General features: G+C 39.4%; 1 protein-coding gene across 4 annotated transcripts; it reads left to right on the top strand.

The window, feature by feature from the left end:
• Positions 1 to 267: 267 nt before the first annotated feature.
• On the top strand, positions 268 to 25,969 carry LOC142540457 (uncharacterized). Of its 4 annotated transcripts, XM_075646637.1 has the most exons (3): positions 276 to 951; positions 1,212 to 1,277; positions 15,713 to 15,929. In XM_075646637.1, exons 1-2 carry the CDS (start codon positions 324 to 326, stop codon positions 1,250 to 1,252), a joined length of 669 nt encoding a protein of 222 aa, XP_075502752.1. In that variant the 5' UTR covers positions 276 to 323; the 3' UTR covers positions 1,253 to 1,277; positions 15,713 to 15,929. The 4 variants fall into 4 exon arrangements, with proteins under 4 accessions (XP_075502735.1, XP_075502744.1, XP_075502752.1 ...); XM_075646620.1 differs by lacking the exons at positions 1,212 to 1,277; positions 15,713 to 15,929 and adding an exon at positions 25,131 to 25,881 and having other exon boundaries at positions 268 to 951; XM_075646629.1 differs by lacking the exon at positions 1,212 to 1,277 and having other exon boundaries at positions 275 to 951.
• Positions 25,970 to 26,012: the final 43 nt, after the last annotated feature.

Below are 26,012 nucleotides of genomic sequence, written 5' to 3'. Positions count from 1 at the left end.
ACTGTAGTAAGATTTTATGTTTCAAATGAGATCTCAGATACCATGTGAGATTCAATTATAACAAATTCGAACAAAAAAAATAGAAATATTGTATTTGAGAAAATTTCCGAGTCAATGAATATTTGATCAATTATAATAAATTCGACTATTTTTATAAAAATATGATCAATAGACTAAACTTTAAGTGACTGACGTGTATGGAAGGAAAAGTGGCTAGTGTTATGTGAGTCGTGTGGTGTTGGTGATGGGTATCTTCCAACGAGGCATTAGCTCACCGCCTCCACCTGTCCCCCCTGCAGTGCTTCCCCTCCTATATATATGTCATGTCGTCTAATATAATAATATTAATATTTCTATATATATCGGTGGGGGAAGCCATGGTGGGGTTGATTCCCAGCACCACCCACACGACCGGCGACTTCCTCCATCGGCCTCGTTCGGCCTTTCCTCCGCTCGAGCTCTTCGAAAGTGACGTCGTTTGGTCCTTCCTCCCGTCGCCCGATTCAATTTCCTTCTCCGATTCCACCTCCCCTTGTCCACCGTTCATGCACGATCGACGCCGCCACAATCACTTTGGTACACCTCAATCTGGTATTTCCGCCGTCCTGGGCGATGACCATCGCCGCCTTGTCGGCAGTCAATCGAAGATAATCCCGGCGTTGCCGAGGTCGGATAATGTTCAGGTGAAATTCCACCACTCGGCTCCGGTTAGCATCCCTGTCTGGCCGAACAAGTTTAGCGACAACTTAAATGAAATTAATGACGGTGATGGTGATCTGAAGAGGTTAGATGAGGTGGAGGAGGAGGAGGAAGAGGAAGATGAGAAAATGGTGCCGCCTCACTTGATCGTGGCGCGATCGCACGTGACTTTCTCGGTTTTCGAAGGCGTGGGGAGGACGCTTAAGGGAAGGGACCTGCGCCGCGTTCGAAATGCGGTGTTTCAGAAAACAGGTTTGATTGATTGATTGATCAAAAAGAAAATTTGAAAGATGGCCAAGGAGTAATAATATTGCTGACACTCCCCTTTGTTATAATTTATGTTTCTCCTTTTTCCCCCTTCTTTTTTCGGTTTTGATCATGATGATTGGGTGAAACTGAGTGGAATATGTTTGGAGAAAAAGGTGTAGTATGATATGGCGTTTGCCTTGGAATCGAAATAATGACTATTTCTATGCAATTATGTATATCTTCTTCATTATTTCCAATTTTAGGAGCCAATAATGTGAACCAGAGCTGGATTTTAGTTCCATGAATGCTACCTTCCTTGATGCCGAGAGGTTAAATTTTGTTACCAACACTTTTTTTTTACTGTACTGTACACGGTGGAATCTTAAGCTTATATTCTTGCGCTTGGAGCATGGTATAGCCTCAAATGATCAAAGAAACTTTATGTTTCGGATGTTAGAGTAAGTGTCAAGAGAGTCAATTTGTAGTTCAGGTTTTGTAGATTCTTATGAAAAATAATCTTTATTTTAATAATATTTTTATCTAGTTTTATCATTTATTTTATCTGAATATCCATGCAAGTTGTATAAGTAAAGTTCTTGAATATATAATAGATATCACGAGGTCTGACTCTCAACATAAGATCATGAAAAGCATTAGGAACCGTACTGTATATTTTACACTGATTATTAGTCGATTCAACTGTTTAAATATCGCTTGAGCTTGATACTAGTATTTGTGCCATAAACGACATGTTTTATCGGTAAGTGCATGGAGATGTCCATTCATACAGATGAGTTATCATTTTATGAAGCACTGAACAACTCTCCCTCGATTTTCCTGGTGGTTATCATCGAGTGGAATTGTTCGTGGTTATGGTTACACCGTTAGTCATTTGACTCGAGACAATGTGGAGACTCTACGTATTAGCATGCATTCTGATCCATTTACCAACTCTATTGAAGGTCATCACGTGGTGAAGTTAGGTGTAGTTTCAAAATGCGTTGGAGTCATTGCATTGTAGTCGGAGATTCACAGCTTACCTATGAGAGGAGATATCCTACATGATTTGATGAATTAATAATGTAAGGAATCTCTGGTCGGAGTAAGACATATGCGTTTTGCAAGGAGTTTCCTCAGTTGCACATATCATTTCACCGGTATTACTCATAGATACATTACATCGTTATAGAATTCATTTGCTACTCTCGATATACCAGTGGTGGTAGATTTGATTGGAATATATGAGTTGAAGGTACCATACTAACGTTAACCATAACTCAAGGTTCTTGCATGATCTAATGGGTGCAACTAGACTTAAGTTTTGACGTTCTTGATCAAGGTGTTGAATAAAAGAATGAGTAATTAAAATAAACCCAAATAAGAATAAATATTATTTTGAATCACATGAAATTGTGAACTCACGACTAGCTGTATTCCTAAACAATTAAGAGTCACACAACCAATTAATTATGTATTTCCGTAGAGATAGTCAAATTCAAGGTTGAATTTGGCTACTGTAGTTTGATGGAAATAAAACATAATATTTATAAAGAAGTTTATAAGTTGATTTCATATAATGAAAGTTGTGAAAGTTAGCTTAACTACTAATTAAGTGATGAGAGTGTAAATGTCTGTAGTAGTAAAAAAGTTCACAAAACTGACCTATTGTAAAAAATGTCTTGGTGGAAAATTATCCTTAGAAATTTTCATTTTTTATTGTGTGAGCGCGGTTTCTATCCTCAATATATTGTCGCTATCTAAATATCGATTGGGGTTATAACGAGTACACAATTATTTATTTAGTAAATTTAAAATTTACTTATTAAATAGCAAATTAATAGTAGTGGATGTTAAATGCAAAATTCACATTGAACATTCTAAAAGAGTCTAAAATAGATTAATTAATTAAAAAAATTGAGTAATTAAATAAAAAGTTATTTAATTTAAAACATCAATAAATAAATATATATATACACACACACACACACCGACACACGTGCGTGTATTACCGATGGATATGTATATATGTGTATGCATATTGTATTATCAAAAGTTGATCATAATTTAACGATACATGATATTTCAAGATTGGGATATACATACATTAAAGTTTTTGAATAATCCTGATTCAATAAAAGTCCTGATTAGATCAGCAATTAAAACTTATAAATATTGAGTTATATGAAATAACATAATTTTTGCCCATAAAAAATTTGACAGCACAAAAACTCTCTCACCCTCCATTAAAAAATCAGCTACCATCTTCATGGAAGCACAAGGCCGTGACACCACATTGCTGTCCGGCGATCCAATTTCGACGCAAATTTCATGTGAATTTCTAGTGCAGTTTACACGAGTAACAAAGTTTTGATCGTAGACCTGATTAGGAGACTAAATGAAGTTCGTTGAGATTTAGAAAAAGAGCTATCACCGCCTATACACCGGGATAGTTGGAGTCGGCGTTAAATATGTAAAAGTAAATCAATTCTTAACACAATAGCAAGGGAGTTTTAACGGTTGTTTGAATGCAAGAAAACGGTTCACTAACACCCTTGATCTAGCCTTCTACTGCAGAAAGTTCCTGGCTTTGTGGCTCTCTGTTGCTCTGTAGATATTAAAGTTTGCTAACTTAAGATTCAACAGCGCCTCCAAGATTAAGTAAAAGGACCTTTTGTTGTGTCGCATATGACCGAGGGTGAGATACCTTGTTTATAAAATAAAACCGAATGCATGGCCATTGATCTTGTTTACAGAAATGAAAAAAAATGTGTGCATATCAGTGGTGTTGATGTATGATGATCATTCAGGTCGGCTTACAAGCACTCGCTGCACCAAGCAGGGCAGAAATTTGCTGCTGAGATTTTGTTCGTAGATACGAGGTGCGAATCGATTGATTTCCTGTGAACTAACCTCCAAACCACTTAATTTGACTTTGGATACAGTATCACTAGGCAGATTCATGGGCCCATTGGCATTGGACGGTGATGTAATCACGCTGAAATGGGTGAGCCGGGTAAGTGGCTCCAACGGATCAGATCAACAATTTATAATGTTTAGGTAATTTTGAGTGACGATAATGGCTACGATAACATCTGCAAACAATCAAAGGAACTCGTGAATGGGCGCCGGAGGGGTGTCCGACGTAGCCACTCCGATGCTAAAGTCAGCAAGTTTAAGATGAACACAAGCAATATTTGAGAGAAAATATATGTAATGCTTAGAGTTCAAAGATTTTAGAATCCTTAAATGACATTAATACCTGCTATTTATAGTAGGAAATGGGGTAGGTACCTCGACTCCAGTGCCACCTACTAAGTATGGCAAGTCGGTTGCCCATACTCTAGCTTCTGATGACTTATAGGACACTCCAAGCCCAAGTTGTTCTGACAGATTAGACGGCCTGTATCAAGCATACTCGAGTGTGGTTCAATTCTCGAGGTAGCCCGGGTAGTTGGTTACCCGGGTATTTGTATGGGAGCCCGGGCAATGATGACTGCCCGGGAAGAAGGCTTCTGCTCTGGGCTTTACAATTGATATCCCGGGTTAATGATGACCCGGGCCCTTACCGGGGTATCACCACCCATCCCTAAAATAGTCGGGCTAGAGCTTGACTCGCTGTCCCGATCAGTCATACTTGTTATTTTGTTGAAATATAATTCAGAGCGAATAAGAGCATCGGGTCTTCAAATATTTCATAGATGAAATGGGATACCGGGGTCTGATACAACCCGAGTTGAGGATGAGATGCGGGGCCTCACATCTCCCGGGCTTTCGGTATTGTGTCATTTAGTATTCTCGGGAAATCCGTAGGGTATCATTATGACGCATGCGCTTAACATTAACTTCCCGCCGAAAAATCGTTCCGTATTCCGAGAATCAGATAAGTCTGACACATTGATATGCGTACACGTCCCTTCACACACCCGTTACAATTTCCGAGGCGCATCCTGATCGTCCACGTGTGTTTAAGTCAACGACCGAGATCGATTCCCATCGCCTATACATAGTAACCCACCTATTTCTCAATCATATTAGCAAATTATTATCCGAGAAGTATAATGGCAGGTTCAAGTAGTTTGAAGACTCCTGATATGGCGGAAGGGTTCATGGAAACAGCTCTGGAGAAACGAAAGACTGAACTGGAGGATGAAGTCTTCCACAAAGTGCTTCATTCTGGGAAGAGCTGTATGAGCTTGAATCTTCTCAGTATGTAGAGGGAACTCCCACTCCTGAGCAGGTGGCTCTCATGAAGAAATATCGCCGGAGCCTCCACATTGCAGATAGTGTGGACATCTTCATACACGAAGGTGTCTACATACTGATGCTTAAAAAGGAGAGGAGGATCCTGAAGAATATAGCAGATTCAGATAGTTTTGTCAATGCTTCCACCGGAGTTTTAACCAGTTGGTTAAACAAATTGAGGGATGCCGTTGAGGAAGAATATTTCAATGTACTCTTTGCTTATTACTTTTAATGAATAAAACGTTTCTCTAGTTTATCTTTGTTTTTTACTTTGCTGCAAGAATTTAATTTTATCAGTTGGTATATATATCATGAACTGAATAAAATAACTGACATAAGACTAACTGACAATAACTGATAAATGACAAACTAAAATGCCAGGACTTAATATCCCCCGAGTTTAAAATAAAATGCCGGGGCCTCATATCTCCCGAGCTTAGAATAAAGTGTCGGGGCCTCATATCTCCCGGGCTTAGAATAAAGCGTCGGGGCCTCATATCTCCCGGGCTTAGAATAAAGTGCTGTTTTGTATTCTCGGGCAATTGATGTGGTGTCATAATGACGTGTGCCCTTCCATTCCAACGGTCAGGAACGTTTCGCATTCCGAGGAGCCGATAAGTCTTGACACTTTAATAATTGCGTGTGTCCCTTTGTATACCCGCACAATTTCCAAAGTTCAGCTCAACCATCCGATTTGATTCAAATCAACGGCGCAGATCAACTCCCTCCTTCTATAAGTATTGGCTGCCCTATTTTACAAAAATCACTTTCAAATTCAAATCTCCTGCGAAGCTCTTGCAAAATTCCTTCTCGACGCTCCTTTGTGCAAAGCATTCAAGCTCCGACGATCTTCCACCGTACTTTACCCTACAAATTTGTAAGTTTTTCTTCTTTAAGATGTCTCATTAAATTTCTTCTACCTCAGGAGCGAATGTGCGAGGCTCACCTAGTGCTGAGTCCTCCGCACTTCGCTCCGATTCTTCCTCATCTCCCCCTCGCCGTTCCATTACCCAGCCTTCTAAAAACCAGTGGCCCGTCAAACTAAACCTTTTTCTTCTAAACCTTCCTCTTCTAGCCACTCCCGGGCCCTAGCTCTTGCCAAGAGCAAGGGTAAGGGTAAAGCCCGGGTCACGAGTCCTCGAGCAATCGAGATCTCGGGCACTCCTTGGTTCTCCTCTATGAGCAGCACCTTGTGCTCGGGGGCAGACGAGGAACTCCGAGCTTTGGGAAATATTCCTTCCATTTTTTCTATCTTGATACCCGGGCCTTCTGATAGAGCCAATAACCCTCCTCCCAGGTACACAACTTTCTTTCGGGACCAGATTAGGAATGGTCTTCGATTTCCCGTTCATCCTTTTTATATCGATGTTGCTAAGTTTTTTGGCGTTCCTGTCAATCAACTTCATCCCAATTCTTTCAGGATTATAGCCTCGGCCTATGTCCTTTTTAAGATGAATAATCTTCTCGTCACCCTCCTCATCCTTCATTATTACTTTTCTTGTCGGCTTGGGGATAATGCATTTTCCCTGAAATCCCGGCTAAACGCCCGATTTCTCGATGACATCTCTTCCTCTCAAAAGGGGTGGAAAGGAAATTTTTTCTATATCCAACTCCCGGGTCCTCTACCCTGTCTGACCGGGTTTCTCCCTTCCCTTCCCCAACAACCTTCCCTTCCCCAATCCTACAAATTCGAGGAGCCTTTCCTCGTGAGTCAAACCCTGGTGGAGGGGCGTAAGTACTCTTCTTCCACCCTTATCTCAGAAGAGAACTTAGTGGCCTACGGGTTGAGTTCCCGGGCAGAGGATCCCGTGGACCGTGTAATTGACGAGGTGGCTGGCTCGGGCTCTCAACCCGGTACATCCTTTCTCTACTTTGTTTCCTTATTCTCTTATCTTGCTTGTTTAATTTGCTATAACCCTGTCACTTCTTTATGCAGATAACTCCGAGATGCAGGCAGCTTTTGCTAAAAGGCGAGCAGCTGAGAAGGCAGCCCGAGAAAAGGAAATGGCAGCTCGCCGAGCAGCTGCTGAAGAAGAGAAGCAACGGGCTGCAGAGGCGGCAGCCCGAAGAGCTGAAGCTTCCCGGGAAGACACCCCTCAGGGATAACACTTCCCGGGCGATGACTGAAACTTTGGAGGAATCTAAGATTTCATTCCTCTCAATTAGAGGAAACGAAAAGCTACTGCGGAACCCGAGCTGGTCATTCTTGAAGACCTCCCCGAGGGTGACCAGGGCACCTCCCAATCTGCTCCATCTCCTCCTCTTCCCCCAGTCCAATGAAGAACCCGGCCAAGAGCCCCCTTCAACCGATCAGCTCTCCCAGGCTAATATCTTCTTTGAGGGAGCTACTGCCACTGGTGTTAAGCGCCTCAAGAAGATACTCAGCCCTGCTGAGATGGCAATCTTGAAGACTACTTCTGCCAGTGTGAAGTTTTTGGAGGGATCCAACCGTCTTTTGTCTGTAAGCTTCATGCTTTTATCTTCTTCCCTTTCTCCCTCTTTAGTTTCGGCCTTTGAAGAGGTGGCAGCGGTGGCCACAAAGAAAGGTCAGCAAGCCCGGACAGCTCAGGATATTCATGACCATCTTCAAGGAGAGATTGTCCGGGTTCAGAAACTTCATGAAGAGAAAACTGACGGCCTCCAAGCTTCCCTGGAAGCGGCTAACCAGCAACTGGCCTCGGCTCAGCTTGCCCGAGATGACAGCATAGCCCGGGAGGAGGCTTCTCAGAGGCGAACTGCGTTTCTGGCATCCCGGATTAGCTATCTCGAGGATGAGGCCAGTGCTCAGCAACATCGGGCTGAGATTGCTGAGGATAAGCTCAGACTCCTACTGCTGACCCATGAGGAATGGAGGACTGTTTTCCTTCAATCGGCGGAATTCCAAGTAGCTGTTGAAGATAGGGCGTATAAATACTTCACATTTGGCTTTGAGAAGTGCCAGGAGCAGTTTGAGGAAGCAGGTCTTATTCCAGCAGGTAGGGAGGGCTTTCCTGATATTGACAGGGCCATTGATTCCCTTCCCAAGGATGATGCTGCCGAGAAAGAGGCTGAGAAGACTCCCGAGGAGGCCGGGGAACCATCAGCGCAGCAGACTTAGAATAGGATTGTTATTTACTCTGTACTTTTCCCTTTGTAGTTCTTGCCTCCGTGCTTTATAATGAAATGTTATTTCTTTCCATTGCTTGCCTTTTTAACATTGTTTTTGACAAATTTTTCCACAACCCGGGTAACATAATAACTCATGAAACTTTCTAAGTGTGAGAAACCGGTAACTCCTAAACCAATACCCGGGGTCCCGGTCCATATGATAAATAAATAACCCCATACTTTAACCGACACTTGAGATGTAGAGATTTAAATCTGAACTTCAAAGGGGTATTTCTCGGGTTCCCCGAGCTAGGGTGTAGTGCCCTGGACTTGTAAGAACCAAGGTACGGAGCCTTGGGCCGGGGAGCATGTCCCGGGACTTGGGAATGGTCGAGGTGTGGTGCCCCGAGCCAGGGTGTAGTGCCATGGGCTTATAAATAACCAAGGTACGGAGCCTTGGGCCGGGGAGCGTGTCCCGGGACTTGGGAATGGTCGAGGTGTGGTGCCCCGAGCCAGGGTGTAGTGCCCTGGGCTTATAAATAACCAAGGTGCGGAGCCTTGGGCCGGGGAGCATGTCCCGGGACTTGAGAATGGTCGAGGTGTGGTTCCCCGAGCCAGGGTGTAGTGCCATGGGCTTATAAATAACCAAGGTGCGGAGCCTTGGGCCGGCTTTTAAGAACCAAGGTACGGAGCCTTGGGCCGGAGAGCGTGTCCCGGGACTTGGGAATGGTCGAGGTGTGGTGCCCCGAGCCAGGGTGTAGTGCCCTGGGCTTATAAATAACCAAGGTGCGGAGCCTTGGGCCGGGGAGCATGTCCCGAGACTTGGGAATGGTCGAGGTGTGGTGCCCCGAGCCAGGGTGTAGTGCCCTGGGCTTATAAATAACCAAGGTGTGGAGCCTTGGGCCGGGGAGCATGTCCCGAGACTTGGGAATGGTCGAGGTGTGGTGCCCCGAGCTTAGGGTGTAGTGCCCTATGCTTTTAATAACCGAGGCCTAGTAACTCCCGGGATATGATAACAGAAACATTCATAACACTCTCTGAGAAAATATATCTTTCATTTATTTCGTCCATCAAATAATTACATCTGTCATGAATAGTATTTCTTTAAATTAATAACATTCCAAGGCCTTTTGAGGGGATGTCCTTGAGCATCTTCTAAATAAAAGGATCCCGAGCTGACTTTCCGGGTGATCTTATAAGGTCCTTCCCACCGTGCTTCCAACTTCCCAACATCCCCAGCAGGGTTGACCTTCTTCATGACTAGATCCCCCATTTGTAAATCTCGGATCCGGACCTTTTTGTTATATGACTTCATGACCCAGCTTCGATATGCTTCCATTCGAATGAAAGCTCGATCTCTTTTTTTTTCCACCAGATCCAACTCCATAGCCCGGGCCTGATCATTGTTGTCCGGGTAAGATTCTACCCGAGAAGAGGTTTGCCCGATCTCAACTGGGAGGACTGCTTCAGAACCATATACCAGATTGAAAGGAGTTTCTTGAGTAGGTGCCCGGGGAGTAGTTCTGTAAGCCCAAAGAACACTCGGTAATTCTTCCACCCAATCGTTTCATTTGCCTTGTAGCCTTGTCTTCAATGCTTGTACAATAATTCTATTGACAACTTATGTCTGGCCATTAGCTTGAGGATATGCAACAGAGGTAAAAGATTGAGTGATCTTCATTTCCTTGCACCATGACGTAATTCCTTTGCCTTGAAACTGTCTCCCATTGTCCGAGATCAGTCTTCTAGGCACTCCAAACCGGCATACAATATTCTTCCATAGAAATTTCAATACCTCTTGTTCAGTGATTTTTGCCAAGGGCTCAGCTTCTACCCACTTGAAAAAGTAATCAACAGCTACTAACAAGAATTTTTTCTGAGCCCGGACAATCGAGGAAGGACCTACAATATCCATGCCCCATTGATCAAAAGGGCAAGATGCCCAAATGGGCTTCATGAGTGGCCGGTCTGTGATGAAAATTTGAATGATGTTGACAGCCCTCACAAGCTCGGACCACTCAAGCAGAGTCTTGACTAAGAGTCGGCCACCAAAAACCGGCAAGCATTGTTTTCCGAGCCAAAGATATTCCTCCGAGGTGCTCAGCACAATACCCTTCATGAATCTCTCGGAGGACATAATCTACCTCTTTCTCAGATAAACATTTTAAAAGAGGTCCTTGGAATGATCTCCTGTACAAGATATTATTTAAGAGAACGAACCTGGGAGTCTGTCTCTTAATTTTTTGAGCTCGGGCTTTGTCCTTGGGTAGTTCATTATTTACAATGAACTTGATAAGGGGTGTCCATCCAGGAATCCTCGGGCTCGGGTAATATTTCTTCCTCGGTGGTAAGGATAAGCCAGGAAACACATAGAACCTCCCGGGTGCTAACTCTTGTCAAAGTAGCAGCCATTTTTGCCAGATCATCTGTCTCGCCAGTCTCCTCCCGGGGTATTTGTTCAATACTCCAATCAGCAAAACCTTCTTCTTGGGCTTTGATGAGCTGTAAATATTTGAGCATCCTGTCATCCTTGGCTTCATAAACACCTTTTATTTGTTGAGTGATGAGCTGTGAATCAGAATACAAGATAATCCGGGAAGCTCCAACTTCCCGGGCAGCTCGGATACCTGCAAGAACAGCCTCATTATTAGTTACCCGGGAGTCAATCCTTAGTGCTAATTTAATTCTCTCTCCCGGGGGAGATATTATTACAACCCCTACTCCACATCCAGCAAGGCTAGACGCCCCATCCACAAATACTCTCCATACTTCTTCCTCCTCGGATTGAACCATTTCTGATAAAAAATCTGATAAGGCTTGCGCTTTGATGGCAACCTGAGGCTTGTACTCAATGTCATATTCTCCCAACTCTACTGCCCACTTGATCATCCGCCCGGATACTTCTGAATGAGTCATGATCCTGCCAAGAGGGCTATTTGTAAGAACAATTATTTGATGTGACAGGAAGTAAGGTCGTAGCTTCCGGCCGGTCATGATCAAGGCCAAAGCCACCTTCTCTATTTCACTGTAACGGAGCTCGGGGCCTCTTAAAGCATGGCTGACATAGTAGACAGGCTTTTGATCAGAGCCTTCTTCTTTTATTAGAACCGAGCTGACAGCATGCTTCGTAGTAGAAAGATAAACAAATAATTTTTCCCCGGGCTCTGGTTTCACCAATACAGGGAGCTCCGCAAGATGAACTTTCAAGTCCTGGAAGGCCTGTTCACATTTCTCATCCCATCCAAATCGCTGCGCTTTCCTCAAGACTTGAACGCTGACCGGGAAATAAATCGAGAAAGGGAAGCAATCCTTCCAGTCAGCTTCTGCACTTCTTTGATAGATCGGGGAGATGGCATACTTAGCACAGATTTGACTTTCTCCTGATTCACCTCGATCCCCCGATCTGTCACTATGAATCCCAAGAATTTGCCACTCTTTACACCAAAGATGCACTTGGCAGGGTTAAGCTTGATCCCGTAATGCACGAGAGTGGCAAAAGTTTCCTCCATATCAACAATAAAGCTCGCAACCTCCCAGGACTTGCCCAGAATATCATCTACATAAACTTCCACATTTCGCCCAGCTGCTTCTCAAAGACTTTGTTCATCAGACGCTGGTAAGTAGCCCCTGCATTCTTCAACCCGAAAGGCATTACAATGTAACAAAATGTACCTCCCGAGGTGATGAAGCTGGCTTTATCTTGATCACTCTTGGCCATGGGGATTTGATGATACCCCTGGTATGCGTCCATGAAACTCAGCAATTCGAAGCCCGATGTGGAATCCACCAATTGATCAATACGGGGCAGAGGATAATGATCCTTGGGACAGGCCTTATTAAAATCGCGGAAGTCTACACACATGCGCCACTTCCGGGTAGATTTGGGCACCAATATCACATTCGAGAACCATGTAGGGAATTGAATTTCCCTGATGTGACCGGCCTTCCGGAGTTCTTTCACTTGTTCATCAATAACTTCGTCCTTTTCAGGACCAAAGTGTCTTCTTTTGCTTCACCGAGTGAGATCCCGGGAGAATGTTCAGTTGGTGCTCCGATATCAGGGGGAAATCCCTGTCAACTCCTGTTGGGACCAGGCAAACACATGAATATTAGATTTCAAACAGTTAATCAAACTAACCCGGGTGGATACACTGAGGTCCCGAGCCACCCGGATTTGCTAGCCTGGTCCGACTTCTACCATCTCCTGCTCCTCCTCTGCTACAAAATGCACTTCCCCTTCCTCCACCGCTCTTCCTCCCAATTCACTCAACCTTGCTCTCTTCCCTTCCTTCTTGGTTTTGCTCTGATCAGCTCGAACTGCCTCCACATAGCATTTCCAGGAAGAAGTTTGATCCCCCTGGACCTCTCCTACCCGGGCTCCCACAGGAAACTTTATCTTCTGGTGGTAGGTAGATGTGAAGTCCCGAAAATTTTAAGTCCATATGAACCACGTGCGTGCAAATTATTAAATTCCTTATGTATTTTATATTTTAATGCATACTTTCATTTAATTTATGAAATTTATTATTTTAATTATTTATGTTTATTTAATGTACGTTAAAATGTTTTCTTGAGTTTATGTTCAGATGTTTATTCGAGGCGGAATCAAGGAAAGGAGACCGGGACGATTTTAGTAAATATTATTGTGGTATTTTATTTTAGGTTAGGCTTGATGCATTTTTAAATAATTTATGAAGTTTAAAGCCTAATTTGAATATTAAGTTATTTTAGAATTTTAAACTTTTAAAGTTTATTAATTTAAGGATGTATTATTTTTAGTAGAGAATCATCATTTTTATTTAGTATACTAATTGATTAATTAGTATTTTTATTATATTAATTTAAAATCCTTAAAATGATCATTTACTAAATGATTTATTTAAACATGCAAGCACACACAAATTGACTCACACACACACTCACACCTTTACACATACATATACACGTATATTACATATACACACAAAACAAAACACATGTTATTCAACCTATTTGACTAAGGAGAAAAGAAAGTTTTTAAAAACTCTTCTCTCCATTATTATTTTTGGTTCCTCTCCACTTTTCTTTATCAAATTGTCTTTCCAAGAGCACGTCCATCTTTTTTTTCCTTTGAAATATTCCAGCATCTTTTGGTTGAGGTTATTCAAGAAAAATTCGAGCAAAGTTAGTCCCGGATCGTCTTCCGTATCGTCTCCGCTTCGGTATCGTCGTTACGGTATTTTTAAATATCAAAAGGCACGTATAATCTGTTCTTGCTGCATCGATCATGTCATATTATGTATTAAGTTGTTTTTAAGCATAAAAATGTATGTATGATGTAGAAGTTTGAGCAGAAAAATCTACCGAATGTATTTGGAAGTATTTTTGGAGTTGAAATTTCGTGTTATGATGGTCTTTCGAAAACTGAGATTTTTCTGTACATATTTTGCGAAAACTTTGAACTACAAAAACGTAGATCTTTTTGATACGTTCGATTTGATATAAAATTCGAGTTATTTGGATTAAAAACGAGTGAGTTATTGTGTTTTTAGTATGACTGCTCAAATTAGATCCGAAAATTCCTGTTTTGATGTTCTTTCGAAAACTGCAATTTTTGGTACATATTTTGAGAAAACTTTCAGCTACAAAAACGTAGATCTTTTTGATACGTTCGATTTGATATAAAATTCGAGTTATTTGGATTAAAAACGAGTGAGTTATTGTGTTTTTAGTATGACTGCTCAAATTAGATCCGAAAATTCCTGTTTTGATGTTCTTTCGAAAACTGCAATTTTTTGGTACATATTTTGAGAAAACTTTCAACTACAAAAAGGTAGATCTTTTCGATACGTTCGATTTGATATAAATTTCGAGTTATTTGGATTAAAAACGAGTGAGTTATGATGTTTTTTGTATGACTGCTCAAATCGTGTTTCAAGAAAGTTATGAATTTTAATGTGTTCTTGAAGTTTTTATGCTGCAGGCTTTGTTGGGGATCGATGGGTGATCGTTGCTGCATATAAGAAAGTTAGTAATGATGTTTAGAGTATTTTTGAGGTTTCGATTCATGTCGTTAAAAGCTTGAATTATTAAGAAGTCGTAAGAAATAAACTTTAATATAAATGACAGTATTTTTGGGTCGTATAAATTGTAGGGTGATTATAAAAGTTTAGTTCATTGTTATGGTGTCCTAGAATGGTCTCATAGTGTGGAATCTTGATGCATTATGTGTTAATCGGGAGAATAGACATGTCATAAAATTTTCATCAAATAATTCGTTGGGCAGACGGACACGGACGACGGAGGTTAGCACGGGGTTCGTGCCTTCTCATTTCTTCGACACATATTTAAACGCACAGACACGGACCCGTACACGGACCTAGGGACGGGGTCCGTGCTCCTTCTTTTACATGACACATATGAGGCAGTACCTACACAGACCCGGGGCCTGACCTGGGTACGGGGTCCGTGTAGCTTCAGTTTTTGGGATAAATATTTTATCACTTAAGGTTTGGTTTGAGGTGTTATGGTATGATTTAACATTAATGTTTTACAAGGTCAAGTGGTGAGAAATTATAGAATGTTCTAAGAAATTATTTAGCTTGAGATTAAGCATGACTTTTACGTTTAAGTTGTACACGTTAAGCTTATGAATTCATGTTAGTATGTTGCAGCAACGACACGATTGACATCCAACGAATCCCTCAGCGCTAAGTAAGTATGTATGACGTGCAAAGAAAATATTTGAAGTTTTTGAGGTATGCTAAATGTCTTGTGACCAAAAGTAAATGGGTTTGGAAGTCGGTGAACGTGGCCGAGGACCTCTCCACCCCGTTAAATTATGAACGGGTTTGAAGTTAGGATTGGAAAGCGTTAAATTATGAACGGGGACCAATCCGCCCGTTAAATTATGAACGGGTTAGATCGTGGTTGTGAAGCGTTAAATTATGAACGTGGATCAACTGGCCTGTTAAATTATGAACAGGGATCTCATGTATGTGGCAGTGGATACGTCCCTGTCAGCCCAGTACTGTGGTTTGTCTGATCAGATATTTATTATGTTAAGGGTCACTTGCTTTGAAACATCCTCTACGAAAATGATGAAGTTACGTATGTTCAAGTATGTTCAAGTATGCAGTATGTTTATGAAAGTTTATGATGATGGCACGTCAGAGTATGTATGTACGTATGTTCAAAGTCATTATGCAAAATTCAAAGTTATTATGCAAAGTTCAAGCTATTATTCAAGTTCAAGTTTCAAAGTATGTATGTTCAAGTTTTAAGGTTATTATGAAAGTTTTAAATTTATTATGCAAGTTTCAAGTTTATTATGCAAGTTCAAGTTTGAAGTTATGTATGTTCTATTTTTAAGTTGCATGCGATTTTATTATGTAGTACTCGTTATTCCAGTTTATACGTGTTGAGTCTTTAGACTCACTAGACTTGATCGATGCAGGTGAGTATGTTGATGAGGAGACAGGAGGTGGCGACCAAGGGGCAGGCTTGGACTGAGCGGAAGGCTAAACCCGAGGACCACTATGTTTATGTTTTATGAAAACTTTAAAATATTATGTTTTTATATTGGTTGTGAGATAATTTGGAATAAGTACTTTGTTGGAAAATTTGAGTATGGGATGTTGATTTTAAATATTATTATGTTGAATGATAAGTAACGACTGTATGAATTTTATGTTTAAGAAAATTTTTAATTTTTCCGCAAATTTTGAAGTAGTAAAAGTACGGTACGTTACAGTTGGTATCAGAGCGATGTTCTTGTAAAGGGTTATGCCTACTGCCAGTCGCAAGATGCTCACGAAGTCACACCTCAAGTCTGTAAGTTTTAAAGTCTTTTAAGTAATGAACATCAAGTCATGATTTCAGTATGTGTATGCTTTAAATTCTATTACCTGTATGTTTACATGACATACGTTTCAGAGTACAGGCTGACTTGTCATTATGAATTGAGATTGGATCTTTAAAATTTTTATGAATGTTATGACATGAAATGAGAAAGTAATTAATTTCTTGCATGTTGGTGTGGTGGACTTGGACATGAGTAAGAATTTTATTTTTGGGCGTTTGGAAAAGTTGAAAATGATTTGTCTATATTAATTTTTGGTTAATAGTACTGATGTTATACTTGTGGGTCATAAGTTAAACTTGATAATGATGAATGCTTTTGGGACTTGTAGATTTTATAAGAAATTTCTGATGATTCATGGTTGTTAGCTGAGTTGATTCTTTTAGAACTCCATTAAAGGATTAATGGTTCGGGACTACGACGATCTTTAGAAATATAAAGACGTAGAATTTATTTAGGATGCATGTCTTTCCAGTTGGATTTAAGGATTGAATTGCACGAATTGAAAATTTAAAGACCTAAGTGCAAAGCAATATTCTAAGGGATTATTTTCGAATTTACCAAATTTTGAGATTAAATTATTAGTTCAAGAATTTTAAGGTTAATGGGGTTAAGTCGAAAAATTTATGGGTATGAAGATGCAAATTTCAAAGAGTTGTAGGGCCAAAAATATAAATTTTGGGAACTTTAAGGGCCAAATTGCAAAGTCCGAAATTTTTGAGGATTAAATACGAACTTTTGAGGAACACTTGGGATTTTAAATATTAATAGAAATGTAAGACATGTTATGGAAATTGATTTTGGGTTTAATAAGCTTAAGATTGTCGAACTTTATGTTACGAGAAACTTATAAGATGGAATTAAGAATGCCCACAACTTATGGGTAATTGTGGAATTCTTGAAATTTAGGACAATTGGGTAAATTTTTTTAGGAAATTAAGAATTTATGCTACAATTTTAAGAAATTGGGAGAACTAGTTTAGCGGTAAATGAGAATTGAATGGTTTAAATGATAGAAATCTCGGGGATTTAAGCTCGAAGAGATCATTAGAACATTGAAGTATTTGGGTTATAATATTATAAGAAATGGTAATCAAGGGAGTTGTAAGATGAATTGATATTTGGCTCGAAAGTTAGGCGCTAGTGAATTAATGTTGCGGCAAATTAAGAATTTAAAATGATAACGATTTGAGGTAAAAGTTGCTCAATTAACTAAGTTATAAGAGTAGACAATAAGTTAGCAAAATTTTTGGGAACTTAAGATTTATGTGTTATAAGTTTTTATCAATGATCTTAACAGCTAGGACTATACTTTTGTTGGAATTTTATTTTCTAGAAAGTTGACTATGATCGATGGTTAGGTTACTTGATAGATGTATGAAAAGATTTAAGTAGACATCTGGTTTTGAGAAATTTTTTTTTTGTAAGTTATTAAGAAAATTGGGAATAAGTAAATATGTGTGTTGGAATTATGTTATCTAAAACTATTTGGATTGCGCAAGTTGAATTTAAAATGTATGAAATATTTGTTAGTACGGAAATTTTTGTGGGTGAAATAAATACAAAAGAGAATTAGTGGTGTTCAACATAAGTTATCAATCAATGAATATTAAGATTTTTTTTTTTTTTTAGTAAGAAATCTAAAAGTTTGCCATGGTGGTACGACAAATCACGATGCATTTTATTAATTAATGAATATTACAATACAAAGTAATGGATAAACAACAATTACAAGTAATCGTAAAAATAAAGAAAAAACATGAGGAGGATATTCTCCGATAAATACAAGAATCGTAAATATAATAACTAAAATAATTGAAAATAACTTTGCAAAAGCCATCTTCTTTTTCTTCGGAAAAAAAAAAAAATTTGATGAAGAATAAGTTTTAGAAGAGAAGAGAAAGTTGGAGTGATTGAATGTATTTGTGAGATGGTATTTATAGAGAGAAAAAAAAAAAAAAAAACTAGCCGTTAGTTACCGTTTTATGACCGTTGGTATATGTATGTATTTGTATAATTTTATGGTAAAAATATGGTGTATATAATATTAGATATGTTTAAATAATTATGTATATCATATCTCATTATTATAATGAGATGTCATAATTTATTTTGTTTAAAAATCTTATAGACTTTTATATTTGTTGTATTCCTTGCTCGAAATTAAAGGTTGACAACAATTTTATATTTGGGACGTATTTGTAAATAACTAAGTTACATACGGTGGTATTGTAAGGTAAAGAATTGATTCAAGAGTTGTAGGCCAATATTATTATGAGGTAAGATAAGATTTAACTTTTAAGTGTATTGGCGTGGATAAAAGTTGATCAGAAAAATTTTGGTGCTAAGATTTCTTAGGCTAAACTGCATTGATGCTAATGTATTAGTTCGATGAACATTACGAGTATAGTATAAGAAAAGTAAAATACGATAAGCTTGAACCTTCATTTCTAATACTGGGAACAACGAGAAAAGTTAGAAGTCAAGATCATAGTAAAGTAAAAGTAAGTCTCCATAAGTCATTTTAAGTTGTGAATCGCAAACGAGGTTTTTGGTAGGAAATTTAATTAGGATTGAAGAGACGTAAGACAACATAAGACTTAAATATTTATCAGAGTAGCGCAGCGGTAGCGTGGATTTTTAGAATACTAGAATTAAGAATCTAAACTTTTGGATTATTGAGGATTAGCGAATTTCGGGGACGAAATTCAAATTAAGGGGGATAGATTGTGAAGTCCCGAAAATTTTAAGTCCATATGAACCACGTGCGTGCAAATTATTAAATTCCTTATGTATTTTATATTTTAATGCATACTTTCATTTAATTTATGAAATTTATTATTTTAATTATTTATGTTTATTTAATGTACGTTAAAATGTTTTCTTGAGTTTATGTTCAGATGTTTATTCGAGGCGGAATCAAGGAAAGGAGACCGGGACGATTTTAGTAAATATTATTGTGGTATTTTATTTTAGGTTAGGCTTGATGCATTTTTAAATAATTTATGAAGTTTAAAGCCTAATTTGAATATTAAGTTATTTTAGAATTTTAAACTTTTAAAGTTTATTAATTTAAGGATGTATTATTTTTAGTAGAGAATCATCATTTTTATTTAGTATACTAATTGATTAATTAGTATTTTTATTATATTAATTTAAAATCCTTAAAATGATCATTTACTAAATGATTTATTTAAACATGCAAGCACACACAAATTGACTCACACACACACTCACACCTTTACACATACATATACACGTATATTACATATACACACAAAACAAAACACATGTTATTCAACCTATTTGACTAAGGAGAAAAGAAAGTTTTTAAAAACTCTTCTCTCCATTATTATTTTTGGTTCCTCTCCACTTTTCTTTATCAAATTGTCTTTCCAAGAGCACGTCCATCTTTTTTTTCCTTTGAAATATTCCAGCATCTTTTGGTTGAGGTTATTCAAGAAAAATTCGAGCAAAGTTAGTCCCGGATCGTCTTCCGTATCGTCTCCGCTTCGGTATCGTCGTTACGGTATTTTTAAATATCAAAAGGCACGTATAATCTGTTCTTGCTGCATCGATCATGTCATATTATGTATTAAGTTGTTTTTAAGCATAAAAATGTATGTATGATGTAGAAGTTTGAGCAGAAAAATCTACCGAATGTATTTGGAAGTATTTTTGGAGTTGAAATTTCGTGTTATGATGGTCTTTCGAAAACTGAGATTTTTCTGTACATATTTTGCGAAAACTTTGAACTACAAAAACGTAGATCTTTTTGATACGTTCGATTTGATATAAAATTCGAGTTATTTGGATTAAAAACGATGTGAGTTATTGTGTTTTTAGTATGACTGCTCAAATTAGATCCGAAAATTCCTGTTTTGATGTTCTTTCGAAAACTGCAATTTTTGGTACATATTTTGAGAAAACTTTCAGCTACAAAAACGTAGATCTTTTTGATACGTTCGATTTGATATAAAATTCGAGTTATTTGGATTAAAAACGAGTGAGTTATTGTGTTTTTAGTATGACTGCTCAAATTAGATCCGAAAATTCCTGTTTTGATGTTCTTTCGAAAACTGCAATTTTTTGGTACATATTTTGAGAAAACTTTCAACTACAAAAAGGTAGATCTTTTCGATACGTTCGATTTGATATAAATTTCGAGTTATTTGGATTAAAAACGAGTGAGTTATGATGTTTTTTGTATGACTGCTCAAATCGTGTTTCAAGAAAGTTATGAATTTTAATGTGTTCTTGAAGTTTTTATGCTGCAGGCTTTGTTGGGGATCGATGGGTGATCGTTGCTGCATATAAGAAAGTTAGTAATGATGTTTAGAGTATTTTTGAGGTTTCGATTCATGTCGTTAAAAGCTTGAATTATTAAGAAGTCGTAAGAAATAAACTTTAATATAAATGACAGTATTTTTGGGTCGTATAAATTGTAGGGTGATTATAAAAGTTTAGTTCATTGTTATGGTGTCCTAGAATGGTCTCATAGTGTGGAATCTTGATGCATTATGTGTTAATCGGGAGAATAGACATGTCATAAAATTTTCATCAAATAATTCGTTGGGCAGACGGACACGGACGACGGAGGTTAGCACGGGGTTCGTGCCTTCTCATTTCTTCGACACATATTTAAACGCACAGACACGGACCCGTACACGGACCTAGGGACGGGGTCCGTGCTCCTTCTTTTACATGACACATATGAGGCAGTACCTACACAGACCCGGGGCCTGACCTGGGTACGGGGTCCGTGTAGCTTCAGTTTTTGGGATAAATATTTTATCACTTAAGGTTTGGTTTGAGGTGTTATGGTATGATTTAACATTAATGTTTTACAAGGTCAAGTGGTGAGAAATTATAGAATGTTCTAAGAAATTATTTAGCTTGAGATTAAGCATGACTTTTACGTTTAAGTTGTACACGTTAAGCTTATGAATTCATGTTAGTATGTTGCAGCAACGACACGATTGACATCCAACGAATCCCTCAGCGCTAAGTAAGTATGTATGACGTGCAAAGAAAATATTTGAAGTTTTTGAGGTATGCTAAATGTCTTGTGACCAAAAGTAAATGGGTTTGGAAGTCGGTGAACGTGGCCGAGGACCTCTCCACCCCGTTAAATTATGAACGGGTTTGAAGTTAGGATTGGAAAGCGTTAAATTATGAACGGGGACCAATCCGCCCGTTAAATTATGAACGGGTTAGATCGTGGTTGTGAAGCGTTAAATTATGAACGTGGATCAACTGGCCTGTTAAATTATGAACAGGGATCTCATGTATGTGGCAGTGGATACGTCCCTGTCAGCCCAGTACTGTGGTTTGTCTGATCAGATATTTATTATGTTAAGGGTCACTTGCTTTGAAACATCCTCTACGAAAATGATGAAGTTACGTATGTTCAAGTATGTTCAAGTATGCAGTATGTTTATGAAAGTTTATGATGATGGCACGTCAGAGTATGTATGTACGTATGTTCAAAGTCATTATGCAAAATTCAAAGTTATTATGCAAAGTTCAAGCTATTATTCAAGTTCAAGTTTCAAAGTATGTATGTTCAAGTTTTAAGGTTATTATGAAAGTTTTAAATTTATTATGCAAGTTTCAAGTTTATTATGCAAGTTCAAGTTTGAAGTTATGTATGTTCTATTTTTAAGTTGCATGCGATTTTATTATGTAGTACTCGTTATTCCAGTTTATACGTGTTGAGTCTTTAGACTCACTAGACTTGATCGATGCAGGTGAGTATGTTGATGAGGAGACAGGAGGTGGCGACCAAGGGGCAGGCTTGGACTGAGCGGAAGGCTAAACCCGAGGACCACTATGTTTATGTTTTATGAAAACTTTAAAATATTATGTTTTTATATTGGTTGTGAGATAATTTGGAATAAGTACTTTGTTGGAAAATTTGAGTATGGGATGTTGATTTTAAATATTATTATGTTGAATGATAAGTAACGACTGTATGAATTTTATGTTTAAGAAAATTTTTAATTTTTCCGCAAATTTTGAAGTAGTAAAAGTACGGTACGTTACAGTAGATGTCATAGCCTTCAGTTCATTCAAAGTCGGTCTCCCTAGAATGATATTATATGATGATGGGGAGTATACCACCGTGAAAGAAGTCATCAATGTCTTTTTGAGATCCTGCGAGCCCAGGGTCAGTGGCAAGACAATTTCCCCTTCCGGGTAGACCACATGGCCAGCAAAGCCAAAGAGGGCACTTTCCACAGCTTTCAGGTGAAAACCCTGCAAATCCATCAGTACAAATGCATCTTTAAAAATTACATTTACAGAACTGCCCGAGTCAATAAAGACCCTCAAAATGTCATAATTTGCCACCCGGGCCTGTATCACCAGGGCATCATTATGGGGTAAATTCACCCCATTTAAATCTTCCGGGCCGAAGCTGATCATCGCCTCATTTTTCCTCGTCCCCTCTACCTCCATACATTCCCTCTTACTCCTTGATTTTCTCGCCCGGTTGGAATCTTCATCAGTGGAGCCTCCTGATATCATTTTAATCAACCCCGTGGCAGGGGGCGAATTCTTTTTTCTCTCAGGCTCGGGCTCTTCTCTTCTCCCGGGCTCTCTCCTCGGACTATTCCTCATACCTCCTCCCCGGGCACTGGATCCTGGCGCCGAGATGTCCATGGTGGAAATCTTGATCTCTTGTTGTCGTGACTGGGTCCCGGGGCGGAAGGTAAGACATAATCTCCCTTCAGTGTCTTGCAGTCCACAGTATTGTGATAACACACTTTGTGGAGATTGCAAAATCCTCTCTTCTTTGGCGATGATAATTGATAGTCCGGGGCCAGGTCTCTACTGCATTCTTGCACTTCCCTTTCCCGGGCAATCTTCAGAGGCACGTGCTGAGAAAAATGCCCCGAATTACCCCTCTTCTGCCCCCTCTCCTCGGGCTTAGACACCCGGTCTCCTCTTTCCTTCTTAACAGCCTCCCTCTTCTGCTTCTGAGCCTCTTCCATGTTAATATACTTCTCTGCCCAGGATAATAAGTCCTCAAAATCCCCGGGCACCTTCTTAGTCAATGATTTGAAAAACTCACCCTCCCTCAAGCCCTGGGTGAATGCGGTAATCTTTGTTTCAGTGGCACAAGTTGGAACATCCAGAGCCATTCTGTTGAATCTTCTGATATAAGCCCTTAAACTCTCCTCTGGGCTCTGCTTGACTTCGAAAAGACTAAAAGCAGTCTTTTTGTACTTTTTGCTGCTACTGAAATGGTGTGAGAACACCTTTTGGAAGTCTTTGAAAGAACTAATACTTTGAGGAGCCAAACCTTCAAACCACCTTTGAGCCCACCAATGTTGTCAGGAACACCTTACACTTGATTCTATCCGTGTAGCAGTGCAACATGGCCATGTTCTCAAATCTGGCCAAGTGTTCCTCAGGGTATGCGTTGCCATCATAATCCTTTATTTTGGCTGATTTAAAATTCCCGGGAAGAGGTTCCCGGACAATGATCTCAGCAAACGGGCATCCCCTGGTGACTGCCCGGGAAGTGCCCCGATTCTCCAACTGTCCTTCCAGCACCTTCATCTTCTGCCTCAATTCCAACAACTCTTCCGCCACAGTAGGAGATTTGGACCCGGCGCTGGATTCCTCATCTTCTCCTCTCAGCTCCTCCTCCCTCATCTCCTGCTCCTGCTCCTGCTAATGCTCCTGTCTATCCCCGGGTGGTGTAACATGATGAGAAGCTTCTTTCCTGGCCATAGCTTTCTTTATGGCATTGGATACAATCTTTTGCAACTCTTCCGGGGTCAAAGTAATGAGATTTGGTCCAGTGTTATTAACACCAACTTGTCTTGAAGTCTGCCCTCCATCATCCTGGGCGCGAGAATTATCTTGGTTGGTTTTTCTTGTACGAGCCATATCAACGTCTTGAACTCAAGTTTCCCACAGACGGCGCCAATGATGTAATCACGCTGAAATGGGTGAGTCGGGTAAGTGGCTCCAACGGATCAGATCAACAATTTATAATGTTTAGGAATTTTGAGTGAGGATAATGACTACGATAACACCTGCAAACAATCAAAGGAAATCGTGAATTGGTGCCGGAGGGGTCTCCGACGTAGCCACTCCGATGCTAAAGTCAGCAAATTTAAGATGAACACAAGCAATATTTGAGAGAAAATATATGTAATGCTTAGAGTTCAAAGATTTCAGAATCCTTAAATGACATTAATACCTACTATTTATAGAAGGAAATGGGGTAGGTACCTCGACTCCAGTGCCACCTACTAAGTATGGCAAGTCGGTTGCCCATACTCTAGCTTCTGATGACTTATAGGACACTCCAAGCCCAAGTTGTTCTGACAGATTAGACGGCATGTATCAATCATACTCGAGTGTGGTTCAATTCTCGAGGTAGCCCGGGTAGTTGGTTACCCGGGTATTTGTATGGGAGCCCGGGCTATGATGACTGCCCGGGAAGAAGGCTTCTGCTCTGGGCTTTACAATTGATATCCCTGGTTAATGATGACCCGGGCCCTTACCAGGGTATCAGACGGCATTTTGATGAAGTGGGCGCGTGTCTTCCGTGTTTTTCCGCGGGCATTTAATGAAATACTATTTTATAGACTAAATTAAGGTTCAGTCATTTGCTTACAGCCATTTTGGCATGTTATATACAGAGAAATTATGTACTTATAGCTCGAAGGAATGAGGTAAATATTATTCTACTATTCACTTTTGCGTAATGAAATGCATCAGTTGGGATTTGGGAAGACCGTGTCTATTTGATGTTCTTGGAAAATGCAAATTGTCGGATTCACAGTTCTTTTTTTTTTGGGACAATTATTCACTGTTCAAGAAGAGTCTTACCGTGTGAGAATTTATGCAAGGAAAATTGTAATGTAGTTTAGGACCTTTAGGTTGTTCTTTTACCTATTCTCACTCTTATCGTTTCATTATATCTGTTATGTAATTTTTGGTGTTATTTTCGTTGGGAAAAGGTTTATATTCTGAAAATGACACTATTATACAGATATAGTTGAATCTACAGTGGGACTGATGCATTTTAGAAAACTGACCCCAAGTGTGGTTCTATGCTGCAACAACACATCGAGCAGATACCATCTGTTAGGACATGGGGAACTATCATCCTGGAATCCTCTAGGTGCTTTTACTTTTGCACTGTTTGTGATGTATCTCAGGATTTTCAGTCTGGAAGACTAGTTGCCGCTGACGGGGATACACCTACACTGGAGAATAAAACGGAGAATCTATCAAATTTGGCGAAATACCTTTGGCTAATTCCTTGTTGATGTTACTTTCCTTTTCCACCTTTTCTATCTTCAATGTCCTCTTACCATGCCTTTTTCTCTCCCTTCAAAATTTTCATGTTTTTCGTGCCTGTAGTTTATGTTTTGATGAACTTAACGTGCTTCTTAGTGATATTATCTGTGCTGTCGCTGATCAATTAGGTGCACTCATGTTTTGTTACATCCTTGTTGCATTTCAAGGCATTTGATTATATATAACCGATCCTAACACGTCCCCTGGCTTGGAACTTGGAAGTGTGATTTCTATGGCACATGCCATGTCGATCATAACATGTTTTGAGCGTGATTTTTTTTTTTTTTTTTTTTGAGAATGACACACATAAGTTGATTTAGACCACTCGCATCTGTCTTGTACCTAAATAAGAAGTTTGTCCGATGTGAAGGTCGTATTAGTCATGAATATTTCTTACTTCTCTTGCCATCCTTTGAAGTCTTGATAAATGATAAATTGATATCTGAAATTCAAGATGAAACTCTATTTTTGAGAAGTCTTGCCACTCTTTCTTTCTTTCTAGGTCGGGCTTGAACAAGTAGCTGAGCTTGACAAGGTCTATATTTGAGCGTAAAAGAATTGGCATTATCAT

Source organism: Primulina tabacum, chromosome 1 (genome assembly GCF_025594145.1).
Source record: "Primulina tabacum isolate GXHZ01 chromosome 1, ASM2559414v2, whole genome shotgun sequence".
In the NCBI taxonomy this organism is placed as follows: Eukaryota; Viridiplantae; Streptophyta; class Magnoliopsida; order Lamiales; family Gesneriaceae; genus Primulina; species Primulina tabacum.
The sequence above is the reverse complement of the archived record's forward strand: the minus strand, read 5'-3'. Positions and strand labels throughout refer to the sequence as shown.